The sequence below is a fragment of the Misgurnus anguillicaudatus genome, chromosome 14 (genome assembly GCF_027580225.2).
Source record: "Misgurnus anguillicaudatus chromosome 14, ASM2758022v2, whole genome shotgun sequence".
In the NCBI taxonomy this organism is placed as follows: domain Eukaryota; kingdom Metazoa; phylum Chordata; class Actinopteri; order Cypriniformes; family Cobitidae; genus Misgurnus; species Misgurnus anguillicaudatus.
The window spans coordinates 34,207,458-34,231,552 of NC_073350.2; the positions used below are offsets into that span (position 1 = coordinate 34,207,458).

General features: G+C 41.0%; 2 protein-coding genes across 5 annotated transcripts; one reads left to right on the forward strand and one right to left on the reverse strand.

Moving 5' to 3' along the window:
- Positions 1-1,567: 1,567 nt before the first annotated feature.
- Positions 1,568-10,209, reverse strand: srsf11 (serine and arginine rich splicing factor 11). Its single transcript, XM_073876391.1, has 12 exons — positions 9,897-10,209; positions 8,161-8,294; positions 5,820-5,929; positions 5,647-5,736; positions 5,510-5,559; positions 5,037-5,167; positions 4,880-4,961; positions 4,681-4,794; positions 4,487-4,579; positions 2,725-2,814; positions 2,475-2,646; positions 1,568-2,378 (listed from the first exon to the last, which is right to left on the reverse strand). Exons 1-12 carry the CDS (start codon positions 10,016-10,018, stop codon positions 2,184-2,186), a joined length of 1,383 nt encoding a protein of 460 aa, XP_073732492.1. The 5' UTR covers positions 10,019-10,209; the 3' UTR covers positions 1,568-2,183.
- Positions 10,210-10,528: 319 nt separating this feature from the next.
- On the forward strand, positions 10,529-24,083 carry trappc10 (trafficking protein particle complex subunit 10). 4 transcript variants are annotated; one of them, XM_073876386.1, is made up of 24 exons: positions 10,529-10,743; positions 13,034-13,115; positions 13,997-14,041; positions 14,252-14,387; positions 14,505-14,701; positions 15,625-15,820; positions 15,925-16,036; positions 16,124-16,389; positions 16,472-16,618; positions 16,694-16,808; positions 16,894-16,970; positions 17,399-17,490; positions 17,575-17,715; positions 19,262-19,374; positions 19,495-19,988; positions 20,077-20,218; positions 20,318-20,476; positions 20,593-20,822; positions 20,901-21,001; positions 21,091-21,217; positions 21,985-22,149; positions 22,225-22,405; positions 22,482-22,671; positions 22,751-24,083. In XM_073876386.1, exons 1-24 carry the CDS (start codon positions 10,683-10,685, stop codon positions 23,001-23,003), a joined length of 3,822 nt encoding a protein of 1,273 aa, XP_073732487.1. In that variant the 5' UTR covers positions 10,529-10,682; the 3' UTR covers positions 23,004-24,083. The 4 variants fall into 4 exon arrangements, with proteins under 4 accessions (XP_073732487.1, XP_073732489.1, XP_073732490.1 ...); XM_073876388.1 differs by having other exon boundaries at positions 16,142-16,389; XM_073876389.1 differs by lacking the exon at positions 13,997-14,041.
- Positions 24,084-24,095: the final 12 nt, after the last annotated feature.

Here is a 24,095-nt window from a genome sequence, read left to right on the forward strand (position 1 = left end):
TGGGTCCCCAGTGCTTCTATCAACCTAGACAATGTGAAAAAGATCAACCCATTAACTTAGTTTTGGTAAACCATTCTCTGCAAACGTGAAAAAAGGTCATTGAAATTTGGCTCCCCTTGTGATGTCAGAAGGGGATCTTATTATAATAAAACCGCCCCTTAATCTGCACTATTCAACACAGCACTGCTATTTAGTGCCGAGATCAGCTCATTTGCATTTTAAAGGACCATTATCTATATGGTATTTTGAGCTAAAACGTCACATATGTACTCTGTGGACACCAAAGATTTATTTTACATTTTAAAAAAGTCTTGTGAAATGTCCTCTTTAAAACTTTAATGGGGAACTTGTGGCAGCGATCGGAACAAATATTGTTGCATCGTCACTTTCAATGTCGCCACCATCATTTTCTGCAATGGCGCTCAGTTTATTTATTTATTTATTTTTTTTTTGAAAAAATTGCCGCTCCGAATCTACCAAGTAAATGACTAAGTGGGTTGCGGCTAGAAGCAATACAGCTACGGCCAAAATCTCGTGCCCTTATATACATTTGGTACCTAATTAAAATGAACTTGATGCACTTTACGCCACCCCAGTGCCAGCTAATTGTTTGTAATGTAGATGATATATATTCATTTTGAGCACTTTAAAGAATCTTTTATTTATTTTAAGGGACCATGGCATGAAAATCTGACTTTATGTTTAAGTGCTATAATTGAGTTCCCAGTGCTTCTATCAACCTAGAAAATGTGATAAAGGTCAACCCAGTAACTTAGTTTTGGTAAACCATTCTCTACAAGCAAGTGAAAAATTAGATCATTGAAATTTGTGTCTCTCCTTATGATGTCATAAGGAGAGCTTATTAAAATGGTACCGCCGCTTAATCTGCACTATCCAACCACAGCACTGCCATGTAGTGCAGAGAGAGAAAATAATTCACGGACAGCACAATCGAGTTTCAATTGCAACAAACCATCATCAGTGTTTGCATTATCAACTCATTTGCATTTTAGAGGACACACCCAAAACGCCACATTTACGCTCACACCTACAAAGTGTCAATTTTAAGTTATAAATTATCTATACGGTATTTTGAGCTAAAACTTCACACGTGTGCTCTGGGGACACCAAAGATTTATTTGTGACATGGCCCCTTCAATGTACTAGGGCTATGAACTAACTCAAGTATGCTTTTAAATTCATTTTCAGTGCTTATTTTTGTATATTTGATAATAGAGAATGAACTTTATATAGACAGAATTTTATTTCACTTCATGCTTTAAATCCTCTGTTCTCACATCCTTTCCTTGCATCAGGAAGGGGTTGGAGTTAAGATGCAAGGAAACGAGGAAGGGAAAATAGGGATGTGGTTTGTTAAGTTTCCATAAAAGGGACAACTTTGTCATTAAGTCTGAGATTGACAGGTTAACTAACTGATTTCTACTGGTGCTATATTGCATTACAGCACATATATGCGACCAGACTGAAAAAAAAAATAATGTTTTAAAATCATAGAGTCCTGCACTTTGGACTGAAATTGCTGTAATTCTCAACAGATCGGGCAGTGTTGTTTTGAAGGGCCCAAAAGAAGCCAAGAGTTTTATTTTCAATTTCTAACATTGCAAACAGTACAGATAAATCAATTTCTTAACTACAGTTTAATGATGGGCGTGTGTTTATCACAGAAACGCAATGCAGCGAGAAACCTGAACTGTCTAATATTTTCAACTGTTATGCCCGGACAAAGAAAACCAGTTCACATTTATTTTAGCAAATGCTTCAATACTTTAAAAAGACAAACGTTTCCCATCCAACACAGGCTATATATAAAAAACAAATGCAATGACATAAAAAACTGCCTGACAATGTTATCAAAGCACTTTTAATTCGAGATACTGCTTTAAATAGAAACGCCAAACTGACCTACAAACGGTGGTTTTGTTCAGGGAGAAATCGACCGCTGATGCTAAATATACACAGTATAACCATTCCACATTAGCCATAAAGAAAGAAAACGGCTCTAAAACATGGGAGTACATATTTAAGACAGGCATGTACCAGTAAATACAGCAGATTCTGAGAATATGAAGGGTTAAAAAAAATTCACACTGATGATCTAGAATCAGCTCTCTCTCTATCCAAATTATTGAAGAATACACTGAAACAGAATGGGGAAGGGTGTTTCAGTCGCTCATATCCATGTCCTCATCACGCTGGTCTTCGCTGTTGGCGTCCGACTCGCCGCGACCCGCGTCATCTGCGCTGTCTGCCTGAGGTTCTTTAACATGCGGGGATGAGGCACCGTCAGAGTTCCTCTCTCGCTCTTCCTCTCGCTCGCTGTCGTAACCCTGCTCTTCCTCATCATAATCTCTGGTCACCTTCAGCACAGAAAAACATTTACACCGTGAAACATCCGTTGAGAATTAAAACAATGTGTTGAAATGCGTCTGAAGTAAGAGAAACAAATCTCATACCTTCACATCGGCCTTCTCGCTGTCCGACTTCCGATCTCTCTCCTTATCTTTGTCTTTGCTCTTCTTGCTGGTGGAACGTTCTCGTTTGTCCCGATTTCTGTCCCGATCATCTTTCCTGTCTCTATCACGGTCCCTCTCGCGCTCTTTATCCTTCTTTTTCTCTTTCTTGTGTCTGAGAAAGAGGGTTTGTGTTACAGCAGGTAGGAAGAAAGACACATGATTGTATATGACAGCAGATGTTGTTCAGTACTTGCGAGGGGACGGCGAGCGGGAAAGTTTCCTCTTGGGAGATCTGGACTTTTTCGGTGAACGAGTAATGCTACGACTTCTCCTGTGTCGTTTACTGTGAAAAGAAACATCTGATTGGTCAATACCACAAACATTATTTTTCAAGTGTTTAAATAGCACGTTTCTTACTGTAAAGGTGCAATATGTACATTTTAGAAGTATCTATTAACTGAAATGCATTATAATATACACCATGGGTCTTCAACCGGGGGTCCGCGGCCCCCAGGGGGTCCGCGACGGAACTGCAGGGGGTCCGCCAAATGATGTTTGACCACAAGCTATTTTTTGCTAAAAACGTAAAATATATGTAATAAAAAGTTACATGTCCCCTTTAAGTTGTGCACGTGCGTGCGTGGCCGCGAAGGCGCGCATTCAGTTTAGCAAGCGGACCAAAATAAAATATCTGAAGATTATAAATGTACACTCAGGAAGCAGCAGTAGCGACAGAAAAGGCATCATAAAACAGGTAAATCTTATAGGCATGTGTGTCTTTCTTTCAGAAAGTTATTTTAGAATCAGTGCGACATTGTATTATTTAAGTTATATTTCTGAACTTGGACGTCTGTTTCACGCGGTTCAGATTTAAAGCGCTAACTAAACAGGCAAATGACACCACACCGCGTCTGCATTATAAACTTTGACAAAACTATCGCTCGCATTTAAAAATGAATGAAACGCGCACAGTGATGGTGCTTGCCTTTGTGCAAGATTCATATTCAGGTTGAAATCCGCCTCTCAAAAAGTTGCCCCAAAGAGATGCGCGCGGACTCAATGCATGTTGTTCTCCTGAGTCTGATATGAAGCTATGCAGAAAATAAACCTGCGTTACTCAAACTCGTGACAATGACGATACACGAAAAAGGCAACAAACATCTGAATTATAAGAAGCACAACCTCTATCCCCACCAGAATAGAGAGTCTTTGTGCCATTCACCATGATCAGTCATCTTTATAAACTGAAAGCCCAGATTCAGGTAAATTCACAGTAAAATGAAAATCTCAAATACCTTAAAATAATGTAATAATATTATTATTATATTCATATAATAATAATAATAATAATAATAATAATAATAATAATAATAATAATAATAATAATATTCATATAAAAACTAAATCTACTTTAACAAAAAAATTATGCATGTACAACAACAGCATAATAGTGCCAATGTACTGTCTTAATATAGTATGGCTGTGTGACAATATGGTTTGTTTCTATAAAACAGTTCCAGTCCTTGATTCTGATTGGTCAATAGTTGTACTTTACTCCACTTTGCGTTGTGCCTAATATGAAAAGGCAGCCTCTCAAACCTTACTGATTACTTAAATATTAGTTTTACACATTTAGTATCAGGGGGTCCCTGCTCCATGCCTCTCTCATCTAAGGGGTCCCCGACCCAAAAAACGTTGAAGACCCCTGATATACACAACTAGGTTTTTAGTGGTGCATAAAGACCTCAGCATAATGAACCATTATGTTTTATTAGCTTGGAATGAGCCATTTCTATCAATAATAAACCGTTGGTCCCCTTACACGGTAGTCGCCATTTTGTGCCAACATGTCCCCAAATGGACAAACTGATCTACAGAGTGCATTTCGTCACTATATAAAAAGGGGTGAACGGTGGACTTAACCATTGGTTGCAATTGGCAACCTCACCTCTAGATGCCACTAATATTTACACATTGCGCCTTTAACGAAAATGCCTGTTGAACACAAACTCTTACGGCTGGTACTGCGAGATCGTCTGGCACTGCTGTAGCTTTTCGGTGGGGTTTTTGAACGTTTCCTGTTTTTGTCGTCCTTCCTACGGTCCCTAAATTAGAGAGATAAGATTTGTATGAAAACATGAACTTCTACTCCATGACAATCACTGATAACGCCGTATTACACATCAGATATAGTTGTGACTATCACCTGGACCTGGAGCGCCGATTGCGTTCCCTGGAATGAGACCTCCTCCTCCTGGGGCTCTTTGACCTCCTCCTGCTCCTAGAGCGAGATCTTCGCCTGGAATGACTCTTAGATCGCCTGCAGTTAAATTACATCACATTTTTTAAGTGAACTGATACTCGTCAGGTTTTTAAACCATGCGAAATTCAATGTCTCAGCACACCTGTGTCTTGAGCGAGATCTGGACCTCCTGCGCCTGGATCTCGACCTGGATCTAGTTCGCTTCCTTTTATCATCTTTCTTGCCTGAGGAAACATACAGTTAGTGATGCTCTTCATTTACACGAATAGCTAAGTGGAAAGTCTCAAAATCTAACTCACTTCCAGGCTCAATGGCAGCAGAGATCAGAGACTGAGCCTCTCTCACTCGCTTCATTGCTTCTTCGATCTCTTTACTAGAGGCGTCTGCTTTCAGTCCAGAAGTCAGATTTAGTCCAGCGAGAGGGTTAAGCCTGCAGTACAGTAGATTATTACATCACACCCATAACCTTTACATAACAGCACATACTCTGATGGGGCGTACACTCCAAACATGAAATCAACAAATTACGCATTACACGGCGAGCGAGCGCCCAATACACGCCAACTCGCTCAGGGGATGCAAATAGAAGCGAATTGGGCTGTGCGATTGCCGCAAAAAAAGCGCTATTCACCTCAAACACGTCTTCGCGACTCAAGCAAAAAATCTGCATAACACCAATTTAAATCTAGAACGAGGAACGCAATGCTTCGTGTTTGGTGTGTACGTAGAATGAGAAGAACAAAGACACAAAGAGTGATATTGATGAACTTACTTGGGGTCCATAGATGCCATGAGCTTCATTAACTGCTCAGCTGACAGAGACTGAAGAGGAACAAACATTTAGCAAAAATGAAACACTTGAGTTAATATGCAGAAACCAAACTCTATAGTACGAGAAAGGTGTCAGACCTGTGGGTTTATATTGGGTGCTGCCATAGCCAGAGCTGCCATTGGATCCAAATTAGGTCCCCCAAGACCACCCAGAGAAACTCCACCAATCTAACGACAAAAAACACAACACATTATATTGTCACACTCCAAACAGGCCAATCAGAAAACAAAAAGCATCACTGATCACTCACAGATGTGACCGGGTTGGGCGTGGGGAGAAGCCCTCCACCTGGCAGCAGTCCTGCAACAGCATTGGCCGGGGCGAGCAGCGACAGAGCTTTTGATTCGTCAGGAATCACTCCTGCAGGATAGAAAGCACACAGTTACGCAATGAAGCACTGGTCGGACCGCTACACACAGACAGACCTACAAAGTGAAACGTCTTTCTGTTTGCAAGTCTATATTAGCACTCGCTTTTCATCACATGAGCTCCCTTAACAAAGAGCATGAAGTGCATAAGACTACAAGAAAAAAAATGACACTAGACACACTGCCAAGATGTTATCACCTGAACTTGATTTTTTAAGTCATGAACCAAATGTAAGCAAGCACAGCCGGTTCTCCAGTGGGATGTGCTCTCAAGTTTCATAAGTTGTATAATGAACAAGCGACTTGGAAGGTCGGCTGCTTCGCTATAAAGCACACAGAGACATCAAGATAGACAAAACAGAGTTTATGATTTGGGTGTCAGCATTAAATGACAGTTCATTTATCCACTGATGGTTTGACTTACCACAACTATGCAAAACAACAAATTGCTTTAGGGCTTTTGCTGGCATTTTAATAGTTTAGTTAAAGCTAAATCTGCCTTCTAAGCTCAACTAAAACAGGGGCTAGTTTGGGTTGAAACGTGTGCACTGAATTGAGACGCGAGCAATGATTATTAAAAAACGAGAGGAAAGGTTTTCTTCCAGCAAAAGCCCACATTAAACTCAACTAGACTGTGTGTCAAATGCTGAAGAGAAAGATAACTGTAACGTTAAATGAACAATGAAAGTTATGTGAAGTGCATGAAATCCATTTGGTGAGGTCCTCTGAAATTAATATCCAATAGGGATGCACCGATATATCGGCCTATAATCTGTATCTGCAATTTATCTGATTGCTTTAAAGCAGCCGATGATCAGGACATTCTTTTTCTGGAAATCAAAATTGGTAAAATAACGCATTAGAACTCATACTTACTGTGTGAGTACTAGCGCTCTCAAACGATTAATCGCGATCAACTGCACACAAAATAAAAGTTTGTGTTTGCATAATTTACGTGTGTCCTGTGTGTAATTATTATGTATATTGATATATACACACACATAGATTATGCAAACACAAACCTCCACCTTGCGTGCAATTAATCGCGACCAATCGTTTGATATTGTGATAACGTAACTGAATTGCAGTTTGTACACCGGGTACTTCTAGGATTAAACAACATAATACATAAAAAACAAGAAGTGCAAAACTATCCCTATCTATCGTACCGTTTCAAGCAATTAAATATCGGCATCGAAATTTTGTATCGGTGCATCCCTAATATTATTATTATTTTTCCAAACAACACAGTCATCTTTAACAAACACACGAGAGAGAGAGAGAGAGAGAGAGAGAGAGAGAGAGAGAGAGAGAGAGAGAGAGAGAGAGAGAGAAAACAGGACAAGCTGCAGAAGACAAAACTGTTGGGTTGCAGTTTCTGCTGGGCCTGGTTTACAGGACTTGCAGAACCAGGGAAAAGAACTGGAAAACACAACAACAAAAAACAGAAACGACCATTAAAACCATCTTCTCAGGCCTTTTTCAGTTATGTGGAGAGGAACATAAGAACATTCTAGACCATCAGACTCTTTTCTTACTCAAATTATTGATGCGAAGTTGCACAGATATCACATAGACCCCTGAATTTAGCTGTCAGACTCACTCATGTGCCATCATGTACACTTCTCATGCAAAAATGACCTGAAATCTGATTCTTACCGTACACTTTACTAAGGTCTGATTAGCATGCTGTTCGATCAGAAATATACAAACAGTGACAATCTCGTCAACGTGAATTTGAGGCTTAATAGTTGTGTGTTTTGCGTTAATGCGACAGGCGGTCTTCGCCTCAAACCTCGAACAAATGTGCACGAGAACTTTGATTATGATTTACAGCAGGAAAACACGTGGACTGGCCGTGCTTATTTTTCTACAGGGAAGCAGAGGGTCACCCTCAGACATCAGCCGGCTCTGCAATTGCCTTGTGCACTATAAAAATCACACACACACAAATGACAGAGAGAAAAGTTTAACAAAAAATAAAACTAAACTGGAAAGGCAATGAGTTAAACGTGAGCTCCTGCCATTAAAGGCTTTAAATCCCATCACAGCTTTCACTCACTGATACAGCATGTGTTTAGTTTTCACATATACATCTGAAGGTAGGATGTAGACCTATGAGGCGGCTGATGCGCTAATGCCAACTCCTAAAACACTGAGGAAATCCATCAATCGACATTTTTTAATAGACTGAAGGTAAAAATAAGCAAAAGCGGCACAAACCTTCTGCGAAAGGCACGACGATCAGAGCCCTGTCCACAAAGACCGTGTTGGTCAGATGCTGGGAAACTCCGACCGATTCTGGCTCGTGGAACTTTACAAAACACACACGTGAAGTCACAGGCAAGGGAGAATCACTGAAAGAAAATATAGATGCTTTTGCAAGATGTACACACAATGATCACACACCTCCTGCAGACATACGCTGTGCTTTATCAAATCGGCTGATTTTCATCTACGAAATATGATAGATCCACGGTTCAGCTCAGTGTTTGTCTCTGACACTCGTGGATCAGAGCAGATTGGACCAGATCATCCTACCTTCACTCGCTGATATGATGTGAAGCCAGATGTTTTTCGATGGGTGAAAAACAACAAAAGCACAGAACAGAAGTTACTACAGAAAAATCCTATGAATATTGTCTACAATGAAATCTTCAAATAGAAAAGTAGAGATGAGTCTGGTGGTGGTTGTTTTTTTTAGGAAAATTGCCATTTTTGAGAACCCCAAAATTGTGCTTCACACAAATACCATTCATGATACACAAAAGTTCTCGTAACTTTTCTTATTACTCTGTATCCTCAGATATAACTCGATATTCCAGTTCAGCTAAGAATTATAAAAAAAACTTGCGTATTAAGGAAGCATAAGTTTTCACATTTATACAAGTATTTAAACTCCTAGGGGTGCAAAGCGATTAATCGCGACCAATCGTTTGCAGAATAAAAGTTTTTGTGTCATACATTACATCATATTTGTGTGTGTACTGCGTATAATAAAATTTAAATATAAATATATAAATATATATATATAGATGCAAGTATATATTTAAGAAATATTTATGCGTGTAAAGATTTACAATTTATTTTAATATAAATATATTTTTTCTTAATTATACATGCATGCATGTGTATTTATACATAAATAATTATTATACACAGCACACACACAAACTATGTGATGTACAAAAACTTTTATCCTGCAACCGACCAATCGCAATCAATCGCTCTGCAGCACTATTAAAAACATTAGTGAATTTATAGACACACAGATTTATCGGCTGACTATTTTTATCGGACGATTTTTCCCAATTTAAAAGAATCGGCATATATAACAACCCTAAAGTTTACTTACAAAAATGCATAAAGAAAATGTGCTGTCACTTAATGCAAAGTGTTTCTCTAGCTATAATTATTAAATACTTGCACAAAAATTTAAATTGTATAAAATGCAACCTAACCTGTTGAATCGTAAATATATACAATAAAATTTTATACAAAAAGTAAAAAAGATTTCATGACGCAGAAACAAACTAGCTAAAATACATTTATGCACGTGCTTCTGAAGTGCTAAGGTTAAATTAAAACGCGAACAAAACAGTAATTTATTTAACAAAAGTTTAAGAGAACAAGTTGTGGGTAAATCCGCATTTACTAATGGTTCAGACTCGTGACGTCACCCGCCTTTACACAATTAAACGAAGCTTACATTAACTGCCAAACTAACGTGTATTTACACAAAAACATTATGATACATGAACATAAATATATGAACATAAATGATCTACCCTAGATACTGGTGACCTGTTAAACAGGCCAAACCAACCCCTCATAAACACACGGGAGCGCGCGTGTATTGTTTCCCTGTCTGTGAACATCTCTGAATATTTCGTCACCGCGGCAGAAATTGCCTCAATGTTTTCAAGTAAAAATTAATGTTTTGTGCAACTTATACTCACTCAGGTGGAAAAAGTCTGAGTTCGTCGATGCTTCCGATGAATCCGAACAGTGTTCTCATCTGTTCCGCTGTGCTGCTCGGCGACACGTTCGTCACCTGGATCACATTGGTGCTTGTCGTCATTGTGGCTCAGATATGATGGTGTTGAAGATCAACTTAAAGACATTTAAACCTGCGCGAGCGATCTGTGTGTTCAAACGCGATTTTATTCGGTTTCGTTTTGATATATTTCATAAATCGTCTTGCGGCCTGCTGTCTCACGCGCGCATGTCGGGATCTATAATGGCGCTTGTGCTGCAATGTGAAGCGCCGCGCGCTCACGAAAATATGGCTGGTGGTGGTGTAGATTTCAAAATAAAGGTCTCTACCTTGACAGGAACTTGAAAGGCTTGTAGAATAAAAGTCCTCCTAATGTAAAGAGACGTTTACAAAAGCATAAATGGATTTACGATAATAACCAATTAAACTTAAATAAAAACAACAAACATATGTTGTAAGAATGAATACTTTAGCATAATTTAAATGCACACGGAACAGTCACTAAAACACGACCAATAAAAGCACAGATACTTTTTTTTTTTAAATGCACACAGATACTATTTTTTTTATGCACAGATACTAAAGTGTGACTTCCGCTGTGTGTGTGACGCAACGGAAGTCGTCAGGTCGAATCAGCAGACAGGAAATGGAGAGCGGGGCCTCATCGATACATTAGCTGTGTTCACAGACACGATCAGTGTGATCGATTAGAGTGTTGATGGTGGACTGATGTTGGTGATCGGAACCCATGGAGACCCATGAGGAGAAGCCTATCATCTACACGATGGAGAACAAACCCATAGTGACATGTGAGTGACGTGACGTTAGCTCGCTAGCTGTACACTTACATTTAAAGTGTGTGTATGTGTGTGTGTCAGTTTACACACTCAGCAGTTGTGCAGGGACACACACCTTTATTTAGCAGTGTATGTATGTGTGTGTCACTTTATAAAAATCGATCTCAGATATTCCTCATATCCCAACTGTCGTGTAAACATGACAGCCAATTGAAACTGATATTTTTCAGGCTGGTCATACAATTGAATACAATATTAAAAGGTACATTTCTATAATAAACACAGGTTGTTGTAGTGACGCTGAACTGTACGACGTTTAATTGGTCAGACATGACAAACACACTGTACACGAGACCGAGTGATGTCCAATCTGAGAGAGTCGGTTCATAGCAAATTGAAAGTGTTTGTTTGACGTTCTTGTCATGAAGACACACACTGTCATAAGTCAATACAATAAGTACATGAAAGAACCTCTCTCTCTCTCGCTCTATCTCTCTCCAGAATGCGTGTCTCTTTCTTAAAATCAGCAATCATCCCATTATAATTTGATACTAGTAATAACTTATTTTCCTTAAACAAACCTAAAGGTGCCATGGTGTTACCATCAAGCTGCAATGTATAAAGTGTAATTAGTTTTTTGTGAATTTTTGAGTCTGTTTTGTGAATCATTATGCCAATTTGTCTGTGGTATCACCCGAAATAAGCAAGTTAAAGGTGCAGTGTGTAGATTTTAGCGGCATCTAGTGGTGAGATTAAGAACAGCAAACCAACAGCTCAGTCCACAGGTTACCCCTCCCTTTCAAAATGCATAGAGAAGCTACGGTAGATGCTATGGGACAAGCATGTTATCGTCTGAGACAACGCGTTCTGTAGAGCAATTTGTCCATTTAAGGGGCCGATCACACTAAAGGTGTTTGGTGGTTGCCTAGCAATTCAAAAAGCCGCACCACACTGCTCTTTTTTTGAAGTAACCAAAGCCTTGCGTTTCCAAGCGTTTAATAAAGCAATAAGCCCCAAGAAGCAGTGGGTTACCAGTGCATTTTATAACAGCTAAAGGGTGTTGTTAGGCACGACGCGAAGCTGTTATTAAATGCACTGTAACCCCACTGCTTCGCGGGGCTTATTGCTTTTATAAAACGGTTACTTCATATGCATAGCAGGACTTCATATAATAAAACACAAATAAGTTGTAAATATATTAGTACAAATATTACTCTTTCGCCAAACAAAGCAGTTCCTCAGAATCAAGTGTGGCTGAAACAGAGCGCAGTTCTCAAGCAACACATACGCAGCAAAGACATAATCAAAATATGATTAAAGACTGTGGTGTTTATTTTTATAAATCAACATTCATTATACATTAACATTTATATTGTGCAACTGTTGAGGTAATGATCAAATATGCTTAGAAGCATGCTTAACTTTTCCCGGTCAGCGTTTTTATTTTAATTTATTTTAAAGTTGCCACCCAGTTTTAGTTTAATGGCTTCCAGAAAAATGATCTTCTTTGAATAAACATAAAATGAAAGAACAAAAACGTTCCATCCTACCTTCATTTGTTCTCGTCTCACCTCTAAAATTTTCTGCTAAAGTGGAGATAATTCCATTTTTGTGAAGAACTTTTGTAAGAGATCAGATTCAGAGCCACGATCAAAACTTACACGGTGTTTTTAGTGTTGAGTGAATGCATCAGTGTTTAAGTTGGGTAAGATCGCCATCTAGTGGTGGATAATAGCTGAAATATTAATTTGAGGTGGAAACTTCTCAAAGAACGTTTTCTCTTTATTGACGAGTTGACTCAACAATATTTAGTGACATTTATCTGGATATATCGCCATAATTGTGCAAATGTAGAAAAATAAAATGATTAAAGACTGTGATGTTTATTTTCATAAATCAATACGTAGCAACATTGGCGCAGTGATACTGTAATGCGGACTGAACAGTGGGGTATTTTATCATGGCTTAGAACGCGTTTCAACCAATCAGAACGAAGAACCAGAACTACCCTTTTTATAAAACACGTTTGGTGTGATTGGTGACTGTAGTAACATGGTGGTGCAAAATGGCGACTTCCATGTAAGGGGGTCCCTCTTACATGTAAGTAGATAGAAACGGCTCATTCTACGGCAATAAAAACATAAAGGTTCATTGTGTAAGGTATTTACTTTATGCACCACTAAAAATCTAGTTATGCATATTATATTACATTCTGTCAATAGATCCTCCTAAAATGTACACACTGCACCTTTAAAATTCCATAAAGTATGTGCGGTAATGTGTGGCGTTGTGTGTTGCGCAGGTGCGGGTGATCAGAATCTGTTCACGGCTCTTTTCAGCTCATTGACCCAACAGCTGCCCAGAGAGCCTATGGAATGGAGAAGGTAACTTACATCTGTGTCTGTAGTCATCCGTGTCGTTTTTATAATCCATTGAGTTTTGTCAAGCACTGGATGTTCCACTTGTATTGTCATTACAGTTTATTAGTTCAGTTGATGGCATTTACATGTAGGCCTCACAGGCTGAAAACTTGGGTGTAACCTGGTGATGTAGAGATGTTTTGGTTGATATCTAGTTCATTTATATACTTAGAGTATATATAAGATGGCTTGTCATTTTGAGAAGCTTTTGTGTATAATGCACATTTGATGGTGTGAATGGAGGATATCGGGTGTTCAGATGGATCAAGTGCAGCACAAGTGATTTGTTTTCCTTTTAGAGACACAAAAGAGTGTAGTTTCTTTTCTTTCTGGAGATCGCATCTTCCTTCAGGGGGTTTAAGCTGCAGATACGATATGAGCAGATCAAAAATCCAGTGATCCTCTTTAATGCTGCAATGATTTCCCATGATTCATTTGTTTGTCGTGTTATGACTCTTTTGTTAGGTCTAAGACTTTTTTCTCAAAAAAAAAAAAAATCACCTGAAATTTTTTTATATATAGAAAGCTTTTTCCTTTAACTAGATTTCAGATTTTTTTATGTTTCATAATCACTTTGTGTGAGCGTAAATAATCCTGCATTGTGTTTAGGGCTGGGCGATTTGGGGTTGAATTGCGATATGCAATAAATATTTCAATATTTTCTAATTGAATACATGTTTACATGCAAGTCAATGCTTTGTGTGAGATGTCGCAATCACCTTTATCAAAAACAGTATTTCATCCCCGTTTAAAAATGCAAATATTCAGATGCTTAAACGCATCATTATAAATGTGTTAGAAAGCTTTGGGGTATTCATGTGTTTGAATTCAAGTTTGTTCTGCAGTGATCTGATTGGATGCAGTGAGGTTCTGGACGCCCATCATAAAAGGTCTTTAAAAGTCAGGATCCATTTTTGTTTGTTTGTATGTTTGGTGAATCATAAAACCTTCAGCAGTTGGAGAGGTCAGATGTCGTCTGCTTGTGTTCAGTCAATACAGATCAAGACACTGATGTGTGATCAGATGTTAAATGGAGAATCTAAGTCAGAATATTACATTACTGTGCTTGGGATTAAACCCGCATGTGTGTCCTGTGTCAGGTCTTACGGTCGAGCACCAAAGATGATCTACCTGGAGGCCAATTTTGTCCAGTTTAAAGAAGATCTGCTTCCTAAAGATGGAAATAAAGCTTTGCTCACCTTCCCCTTTCTGCACATATACTGGACCGACTGCTGCGTGAGTCAACACAACAAGCACATTGCATTATGGGATACAATATTCCACACATTGTATTTTAGATACTCTTTGTTTGTGTGGGCTAATATAAAATCACTGTTTATATGTATGTGTTAGGACACCGAGATGTATAAAACATCTGTCAAAGAAGACATGCAGCGTTGGCAGAACGTCCTGCGTCTCCACGGCTCACAGGATTGGCTGATTGTGGTGGTAGAGACGGACAACAAGAAGAAAAACAAAACCAACATCCTGCCGCGCACCTCCATCATGGACAAGATCCGCAATGACTTCTGTAACAAGCAGAGCGACAGGTGAGCTGCGTGCAGAACCTGACCCCGGCAGCGCTGAAATAGCCTCCTAATCCCAGCGCGCTGTGATGCGATGAGCAGCTGTTGGTCCGCTCCACATTTAGTGCTGTTGATGATCTTATAAACCCAACACAAGTCTATCTCTATGTATGGAGACTATAGAAATCAACAGACAGATTTGGATCACATACTGTTTATAGTTTCTTTAACAGACAGCAGAGCTAAAATATTTAATGCATACAGTCAACTGAAATAAGAGACGAGTTCCCTAATCTGCAGATTTAGTAAAAAACTGATACTTTCTGTTCCTTAAATGTGTTGTTCCAAATGTAAAATTAAAAGTAAAATGGCCAATCATGATTCACTTTTTAAAGGAACACGCCAACTTTTGGGACTTTAGCTTATTTACCGTATCCCCCAGAGTTAGATAAGTCCATACATACCTTTATCATCTCCGTGCGTGCCGTAACTCTGTCTGACGCACCCACCGCTAGCCTAGCTTAGCACAAAGACTGGAAGTAAATGGCTCCAGCTAGCATACTCTCCCAATAAGGGAACAAATAACGCCAACATGTTCCTATTCATATGTTGTGATTTGTGTAGTCACAGCATGTACAAATAACAAGGTCATATGAGACACAGCCACTTATTGGGAGCAGTATGCTAGCTGGAGCCATTTACTTCCAGTCTTTGTGCTAAGCTAGGTAATTGGCTTCAATGGCTTTTAAAACAAATAGGATGCTGGACACCTTTTAAGTCTGGATTTTGTGAGAATTACCCATTTGTCTCTGATTCGATGTAATGTAAACATAATTTGTGCGGTATCGGTATCGGTCATAAAAAATCCCATATTGGTCGAGCACTATTAGATATTAATGTTTCTCTTACCTCAGTCACCGTTGTTTCTGTATCTGTCTGTCTGTCAGGTGTGTGGCTCTGTCGGATCCTCTGAAGGAGTCATCTCGTTCTCAGGAGTCGTGGAGTTCGTTCCTCACTAAAGTCCGCACGCTGCTCCTCATGTCCTTCACAAGAAATCTGGGTCGGTTCGAGGATGAGATGAGGACAATGAGGGAGAAACGCACTGAACCTGGCTGGAGCTTCTGCGATTACTTTATGGTGCAGGTGCGTCATTGGCTGAGCAGGCTGTCGATCACAACAGTTCAAAGGTTGTTCAGGTGAAGCCGTCTCGCTCGCTCGCTCGCTCACTGTCTCTCTTTGTGTCTCAGGAGGAGTTGGCGTTCGTCTTTGAGATGTTGCAGCAGTTTGAAGATGCTCTGGTCCAGTATGATGAATTAGATGCTCTCTTCACACAGTATGTGCTCAACTTCGGTGCTGGAGGTATAACCTCATCTTTTGTGCTGATTTATTTTCATTAAATGTTGTTAATCCAGTCAGCCCAGATGCATTGGGTCACTTCACCCGAAGCTGTCCTGTCTGTGTCAGATGGTGCTAACTGGCTGGGCTCGTTCTGTCAACCGGTCCGGAGCTGGAACGGACTGCTGTTACGGAGACCCATTGACATGGAGAAGCGTGATCTGATCCAGAAAGGAGATGCCAGTCTGTTGGATCTGCGCAGTTATCTGTTCTCGCGTCAGTGCACGCTGCTCATCTTTCTGCAGAGACCGTGGGAGGTGACGGTCAGAGCGCTGGAGCTCCTCCACAACTGTGTACAGGAACTCCGACTGCTGGAGGTGCGAGCCGGTTTGGATCTGTATGATGGTGTCAGTTTGTTTGGTTAGATTGATGCTGACCGTGTTGTCGCTGACGTCGCAGGTCTCCGTAGTTTGTGGCGCGCTGGACTGCTGGGTGTTTCTCAGCTGTCTGGAGGTTCTTCACAGGATTGAGGGCTGTTGCGATCGTAGCCAGCTGGAGGCAAACTTCTCTTACACTGTGGGCCTGTGGACCTACGCCACCGAGAAGGTACAGACACGCAGACTTGCGTTTATAAGATCGTATTTGGAGGATAGACGATTTATGTTGTGAATGCGTTTGCAGCTGAAATCTTTGGGGGATCTGTGTGGTCTGGTGTCGGAGAATGGCCCAAACTCGGAGGATCTAAACAGGACTGTCGACCTGCTGGCCGGTCTGGGAACAGAAAGACCAGAAACGGGTATGACACGCTCACTTCTGCTAAATGATGGAGTATCACGTGAAATGATTTAACTTGTTTGTGTGTTTGCAATAAATCCATCCAGCCAACAGCCCCCAGAGTCCGTACAAGAAACTGAAGGAGGCGTTGTCGTCTGTGGAGGCGTTTGAAAAACACTACCTGGTAAGACGCCTCTGATTCACAGTTATGAAATTTGGCTGACGGTTAATTGTCTAATAAATTGTGACTATTAATTGTCTGTTTTATTGCTTTGACATTTAATTCTCATACATTTTTTTCTTTGTTTATGAAATATTTTCACACATTTTAATAAAATCTTTGCAAGGTTTACCTGGCAGTAAATATTAATACACATAACACATATTTAAAAGTAATCTGATACTGTCTCGTTTATACATGCACTGCAGCTCCCCCTTGTGTTTTTTTAGAGAGATGTGCAATCATTGCGGTGATCTGAAATCATCGCGATAAGGTCAAACAATTGCGATGAGACGATTATTTAATCATTGTGACAGCCCTACCCTTTTATACTCCTTCTGGATTTATTTGGTGTTTTGTCTCACTCTCTGTCTGTCTGTCTCTCGGATCAGGAGCTGTCTCATGCCGCTATGGAGATGTACAGGGCTATCGGACGCCTGCGCTCAGCTCGTCTTGTTGGAAAGAGTCTGGCTGAGTTTTACATGTGCGTACAGATTGGTTTGGTGATGGCCTGATGGTTTTTGTAGGTGTGTACATTCATCATTTGTCTGTTTCTCTGTGATCCCAGGAGGAAAGGTGACCCTCAGAGCGCTGAGATGTTTCTTCAGGAATCTCTGAAGTCATACGTGTCAGAGAACTGGAGTTTACCCATCACGCATACACGTAAACAGATCGCCGAGTGTCAGAAACAGCTGCAGAAGATGGAGGAGTATCCTTCACCATAACATCACAACTATATAAATAGTACATATACTGGTTCCTCTGGGTCCTTGAAAGTTTGTGAATCTGGGGGGGGAAATTCAAGGCTCTGGGAAGATTTTGAAAATATACATACATGGGTGATTCTCACGAAAACTTGGTTTTAAAAATGTCAAGCATGAAAATGTAAAAATTGCTTAAATTTACTTTTTTTCCCACCAGACATTGAAAAACAAAGTCTGGAGTAAATGGGAACATTAATTTAAAAACTTTTACTTATCATTTAACATTTTGTAACATAATTTAAAAAATTAGTGCTAAAAAATCTCATTACCGCAACAGTCAGAAAACATCAACACTGACATATTTTCAAGATGACATGACAAACCTGAAAGAACATCATTTGGAGATTCTGCACATTGATTTAATATCAATGTATTATGCTTCTATTAATTAAATTAACATTTAATAATCATCTGTTGCGGTAATGATAATCAAAATGTCGTGTAAGCATTCTGACAAGACAATATTTCAAATTAACTGTAAAAAAATGATCTTACCTGGTAGCCATCTTGAAGTAACTGGTCCATGTGCTTGGTCACTCAAAATCAAACTTTATTAAAATTCTGTATGTGTGCATAAACTGTTCTCAAAAAGTGTTGCGGAGGATGAGAACATCAGGCATGGACACATCATTTTCCTAATTTTTCTTCATTATTATTATACATGAATATTCAGTAAATATTTTTTCTGTCATCTAAAGTAGTCTAGCAAAACATCCTTTTTTTTTCTTAATATTTTTGTGTTAATTTGAATAAATTACAACATAACGCATGTTCAAACACAGCCGGACACATTGCGGTAATGAGAATTTCAGCAGAAAATGAGATAAAATTTACAATTATAAATTCTTATGTTGAAATCACACATTGTGCAAGGTAGAACACAGTATTGTGTTAATTCTGATGCTTTTTAATGTTACTATATTACACATTTTAAAGCTAAAATCATTAGTGCCGTGGTGTTTCAATGGTTTCGTGAGAATCACCCACATAGATACAGGTCATTGAAAGTGCTTGAATCGATTTTATGCAAGAAGTGTTCTGGAAAATAAATCCATATCATTCCCTGTGTAGTGTAGGATAATAGCATAAAAATTCTAGACTTTTTAAGCACACGTGCTAAACTGTTTGCTTTAAATGTTAAATCTTCTGTATGTGAATGTTGATTCATAGTACAAAATGCTTTTTTGCATAGTTGTGTTTGACACATAAAAACGTCTCGGGTTACGTATGTAACTCTTGTTTCCTGAGAAGGGAACGAGACGCTGCGTCTCCCTTGCTATACTTCCTGCATCCCTGGGAAGTGTAGGGAACTGTAACAATGTATCTTAAAAGGTAACACGATGTAACCTTGCTATCACTTGAAATGTATCCCCACATTTAGTCCTTGAATTTGAGGGGATTGGACCTGGAAAGTCCTTGAAAGGTCCTGAATTTTAATTTAAGCTGTGAGAACCCTGTCCTGCGAGTTGGTCTCTTTAACAGTGTCTGTAGATACCTACAGACGAGTGCTCTTCTCGCCAGTGATGCCAACCTGAGCGAAGACGAAAGGAAACACTTCTGTCAGGAGATCCTGAACTTTGCCAACCAGAGTCCAGAGGGCAAAGGTGAGCAGCTCAGAGAATCAATTGCTTGTACTGATGCCAAGATCTACTGTTGAAAGTATTTATTACAAATGTGACAAGTATGCGACTCAAACCGGTTCTGCTGGTCTCGTATGTTTACAGATCAGCGTGTCGCTCTCAGTCTGAGCTCTCTCGCTCAGCATCGAGAGCTGCGTTTCCAGCCCGCCTCGGCGCTGGTGCACGTCGGCGCCACTCTGCAGCTGGAGCTGCGTCTATGCGGCCTGATGCCCGTCCCTGTGCGGCTGGAGCAGCTTGCCGCCAGCGTTCACTTTGCCGTGGAGCAGCCGGGTCAGAAACGCTCGGGACAGAACACAGACGGTACAGTCACTTTCCCTGTCACGAGTCCGATGTCGACGTCTCCAGCGCTGGAGCTCTGCGAGATCCACGAACACAGTCCAACTGATAACGCGCTCAACCTTGCCGGCGTGGTCTGTAGGAACATGCACCTGCTAATGCGGCGGAACGACAGCACCACGTCCCTGGAAACGCCCAATGTGGCACCGTCCGCCATCGCTATGGAAGACGGAGCTCGGATGCTGAAGGCTAATGATGTCACTCTGTCACCCGGCGACAACAGCATCATCTTCACCGCACCTAGTGAGAAGAAGAACCTAGATATTGATTTCGATCTGATATTAGCATTTGTGTTTGAATGATTGACTTATTTGTCGCTTTGTTTTTCAGAGTGAAAAGCCCGGGACGTATACTCTACGACAGCTGTGCGCTACGGTCGGCCGTGTCCAGTTTGTTCTGCCTCACATTTATCCTTTGGTGCAATATGAAGTTTACTCGCAAGAGCCACAGCTCACCATTCAACCTCTCACAGGTCAGTCAGCCCATTCTGAACACCTTTGGTTAACAAGAAAGTATAATACTCATCAGATGGGACAGCCTATGACTCTATGAAACTTTCTTGGTTTCCCAGAAAACCTATTGGCCGGCTTACCACAGCAAGTGAAATTTACAATCCTGACGGGTCACTACACGGTAAAGAAGGGAGACGCTCTTCAACTGAGTAATACAGACTGCATGCCTGTGCTGAACTCCACTACATGCAGCGCTCGAATCCTCAGCAGCTCTGGAGGTAAAACATCTTCATCCTGATGTCACAGTCGGTATGCAGAACTGAATGAATCTTGCAGTTGACTTACAGATGTGTTGTGATTGTGTCTCTTTATCGTCATCATCGGTTCATCTCAGAGCTGCTGGGTGAGAGCGTGCTGTCCATTCAGTCGTCTGAGAAAGTGACGAGCATCTCTCTCCCTCTGACTCCGCCCTATCACACGCTGGAGTTTCTGGTGGAAGTGCTCTGTCATATCCCATCATGCCCTGCGCGGATGGAGAGCGGACAGCTCACTAACGGACAGATCAATCATCACTCGCGAAGCAGAACGCGCTTTAACTTCGCCATGACCACCATAGACCAGAAGGTTTGGTTTATATTAATAAGATATTGTGTATTTCTGTAGATATCATTTATTTGAAGCAGATGTTTTTGTTCGTTGTAGGTGTCTGTCGATTGTCCGTGGTCCATTTACTCCACTCTGCTCTCTCTCACGTTCCACGTGCCCTTTAAAGTGAAACACTCTCTGCTGTCTTCAGGACGGAGGTAATGCCTCTGGTTTCACGTGTGCAACAAATTAAATTGACGTGTTTTGATGGCTCTGATCTACTTCCTGTGTGATGTCACCCTTACAGGAAGTTCATCCAGGTTTGTCTTCAGAATGTATCGGACACTAACTTTCGCCTGAGAGATCAGACGCTAACTGAGATTCATCACACACCTTCGGTGAAACTGCAGCTTCTCGTTCCTCAGACACAGAACGTGAGTCTGTCTGATCAAATGATAAGAGTTTTATGGATACGTTATCAGTTGTATGTTTACGGTTCCCATGGGTCCTTGACATCCTTTAAAGTTTGTGAGAAGTTTTTGATAATATACATACATAGATACAGGTCATTGAAAGTGCTTGAATCTATTTTATGCAAGAAGTTTTCTGGGAAAAAAAATCCATATCATTCCCTGTGTAGTGTAGGATAATATCATAAAAAAATTCTAGACTTTTTAAGGAAAACACGTGCTTAACTGTTCGCTTTAAATACTTTTATCTTCTGTTGATTCATACCAAAATGCTTTTTTGCATAGTTGTGTTTGACACATGAAAACGTCTCGGGTTGTTTTCTGAGAAGGTAACGAGACGCTGCGTCTCACTTGTAATACTTCCTGCGTCCCTGTAACGCCGTCTTTGGCGATATTTCAGATAGAAAAATACTTTCTGGCTCTCTCTTCTCACTGTCTTTGTCATTAAGCCTCACCATTGGTTGAATTTGATATACACATTCAGACGCACTTACCCCTGGAGGCGTCCCCAAAGTGTCACCACAGTGACGCAGCGCGAGTTCCCTCAAAAGGGAACTGTAACAATGTATCTTAAAATGTTACACGATGTAACCTTGCTCTCACTTTAAATGTGTCCCCACATTTAGTCCTTGAATTTGAGGGTACTGGACCTGGAAAGTCCTTGAAAGGTCCTTGAATTTGAAGTTAACTAAGGTGTGGGAACCCTGTTGTGATGTCATGTTTGTGTGCAGCTGGTGTTGAGTAAGCAGTGTGTGTTCAGTGTTTGGGAAGTAAAGTGGGACGGCGCTCCTCCGGCCGCACTGAACTGCCAGTTTTCTGCCGGTTTCGCGCCTGCAGACGCATCGGACGCAGCAATCAGACCCTACAGATACGACTTCATGCTGGAGAGAGTTTCAGTAAGCGCACGCAGACACGGACAAATAAATGAACTAATACACTGCCGTGTCTGATAATGTCTCTTTGTGCATCAGACTGTGTACAGTGTACGAGCAGAGATCCATCCGTCCGCGGGAGAGCAGCACTGCCGCACCGGCACCCTCTGCAGGTTGGAGGTGTCACTCACACGTCTGTCTGAGCCCGACGACACGGACAGAACAGACGAGGAGATCAGTGAGGCGGAGGGTTTGCGCACCTCCAGACTTATGTATGAAGGTATGACAGAGTCTGTTACCGTATTACTACTGAACATTAGCTGTACTTTGTGTTTATCGTCTGTTTGTGTGCGCAGTAATTGATAACAACAGTAACTGGGCGGTGTGCGGCAAGAGTTCAGGGGTTGTGTCCATGCCGGTTGCTGCCATGGCAACGCACAAGGTTCAAATGGAGATAATGCCACTGTTCGCGGGACACCTGCCCTACCCTAAAATCAGAGTGTTTAAATATCTGCCGCACCACACCAGCCCCGTCATCCCGGCAGACACCGGTGAGCTCACATGTAGTGCATGTAGTATCGTATGATATTGTAGTTGTGCTAAAAAGTGACAAGTATCTCTTCTTCACCGACTCCTGTCTGGAAAACGACAGCCTTTCTTTGCTGGATAAAGCGCTGGAGGATCAGAGTGACACGGCGAGTCTGCGGAGCCGGGGTAGCATTCACTCACTGGGAAGCGGCGAGCAGCAGCCGAGGGGTCTCCCGATGCCAAAGCGCGAGGCGTTCGGCCCCGGTCAGGTGTTCGTCTGCACGCAGGGCCGCCAGGTGTTAGTGCTCCCCGGCACTGACGATCACGTGCTGGAGGTCAACGTCACATGACACCTATGGACGGCCCTGCACGGCCACCTCTGCGCTCTTGTTGGACTACAGACGGGGGTCACGGGCGTCACTGGAATGGGCGGGCGGACGTTGGGTGTCGGTCTGGCCTGAACGCAGAAACACACAAACACACATCACTGGAGCCTGAGGAACATCTGCTGTCTTAATACTTTGATTTGACTCTGTTTTTACTGCACTTAATGTTTCGCTCCGCTGCGACAGACACTAGTTGGAGCTCATGCTTTATATTTCAGTCTCAGACATCCCATAATGCCCTGCGGCCCTTCATCCTCCTGTGCTCAGGTGGCCATCTCTCGTGAAGAGCGTGACTTTTGCATCTGTGTGTTTCTTGCACTACATGTTCATTTCAGTGTTGTGTGTGCGTGTGTGTTGCTTTACTGTCAGCTCGTGAGAGCGCCACCTGCTGTACATACTATTGAATACATAGATAATATTTAATAAGAGTCACTGTATGGATGCATCGGCTGAACCAAAATCCAGGTAGAAGAGGAAATACATCACGCGAGTCACTGAAATGAAAGAACAATGATTATTTTCACTGGGTGTTATTGGGTGAAATATATTTATGATGATTTTTGTTGTTGTTGTAAAGGTTCGGTTGAAGCAGATGACACACACAAGACCTCAACGTTTCTCTATCAAGAGTTTAATGTCCAGCCTGAAGTCTTTATTGATTGCACAGTATTGTTTATTTTCCATTGTCTATTTTTAAGACTGTAAGATAATACACAAGCTTGTGTGCTGATCTGGGAACAGCTGTGTGTTCATCTTTAAAGCTTATTGTCGTAAGGCCAAAACTGTTCCTGCAGTAGAGCATTAGAGGTTTTATATAAACTCATTTGATTTATTTTGTGGCTTTCTCGCTTGGGTTCAGGGACGATGGGATCAGCTGATGATCGTTCATTCACCTCATGACTCTTGAAAGTTCTGGACTCAGAACATTGACAGTTTTCACAAACTGTTTGTAAATTGTTCAGTCAGTGAAACATTAGATTGTACTTGGATTATTTAAAAATATGTATCATACAGCTGAAAAAATATACATATGTTTTAAAAGGGTGTTTGTTTCCT

Bases quoted from the DNA above. Each gene is read 5' to 3' on its own strand.
- srsf11 (XM_073876391.1), bottom strand. From the start codon at position 10,018: ATGACGACAAGCACCAATGTGATCCAGGTGACGAACGTGTCGCCGAGC. The intron at 5,930-8,160 runs GTTTGTGCCGCT...TCTATCCTGCAG, and splicing joins CGTCGTGCCTTTCGCAGAAG to GAGTGATTCCTGACGAATCA. The intron at 4,580-4,680 runs GTGATAGTCACA...TCTCTAATTTAG, and splicing joins AATCGGCGCTCCAGGTCCAG to GGACCGTAGGAAGGACGACA.
- trappc10 (XM_073876386.1), top strand. From the start codon at position 10,683: ATGGAGACCCATGAGGAGAAGCCTATCATCTACACGATGGAGAACAAA. The intron at 14,388-14,504 runs GTGAGTCAACAC...TGTATGTGTTAG, and splicing joins TATACTGGACCGACTGCTGC to GACACCGAGATGTATAAAAC. The intron at 22,672-22,750 runs CACCGGTGAGCT...GTATCTCTTCTT, and splicing joins AGCCCCGTCATCCCGGCAGA to CACCGACTCCTGTCTGGAAA.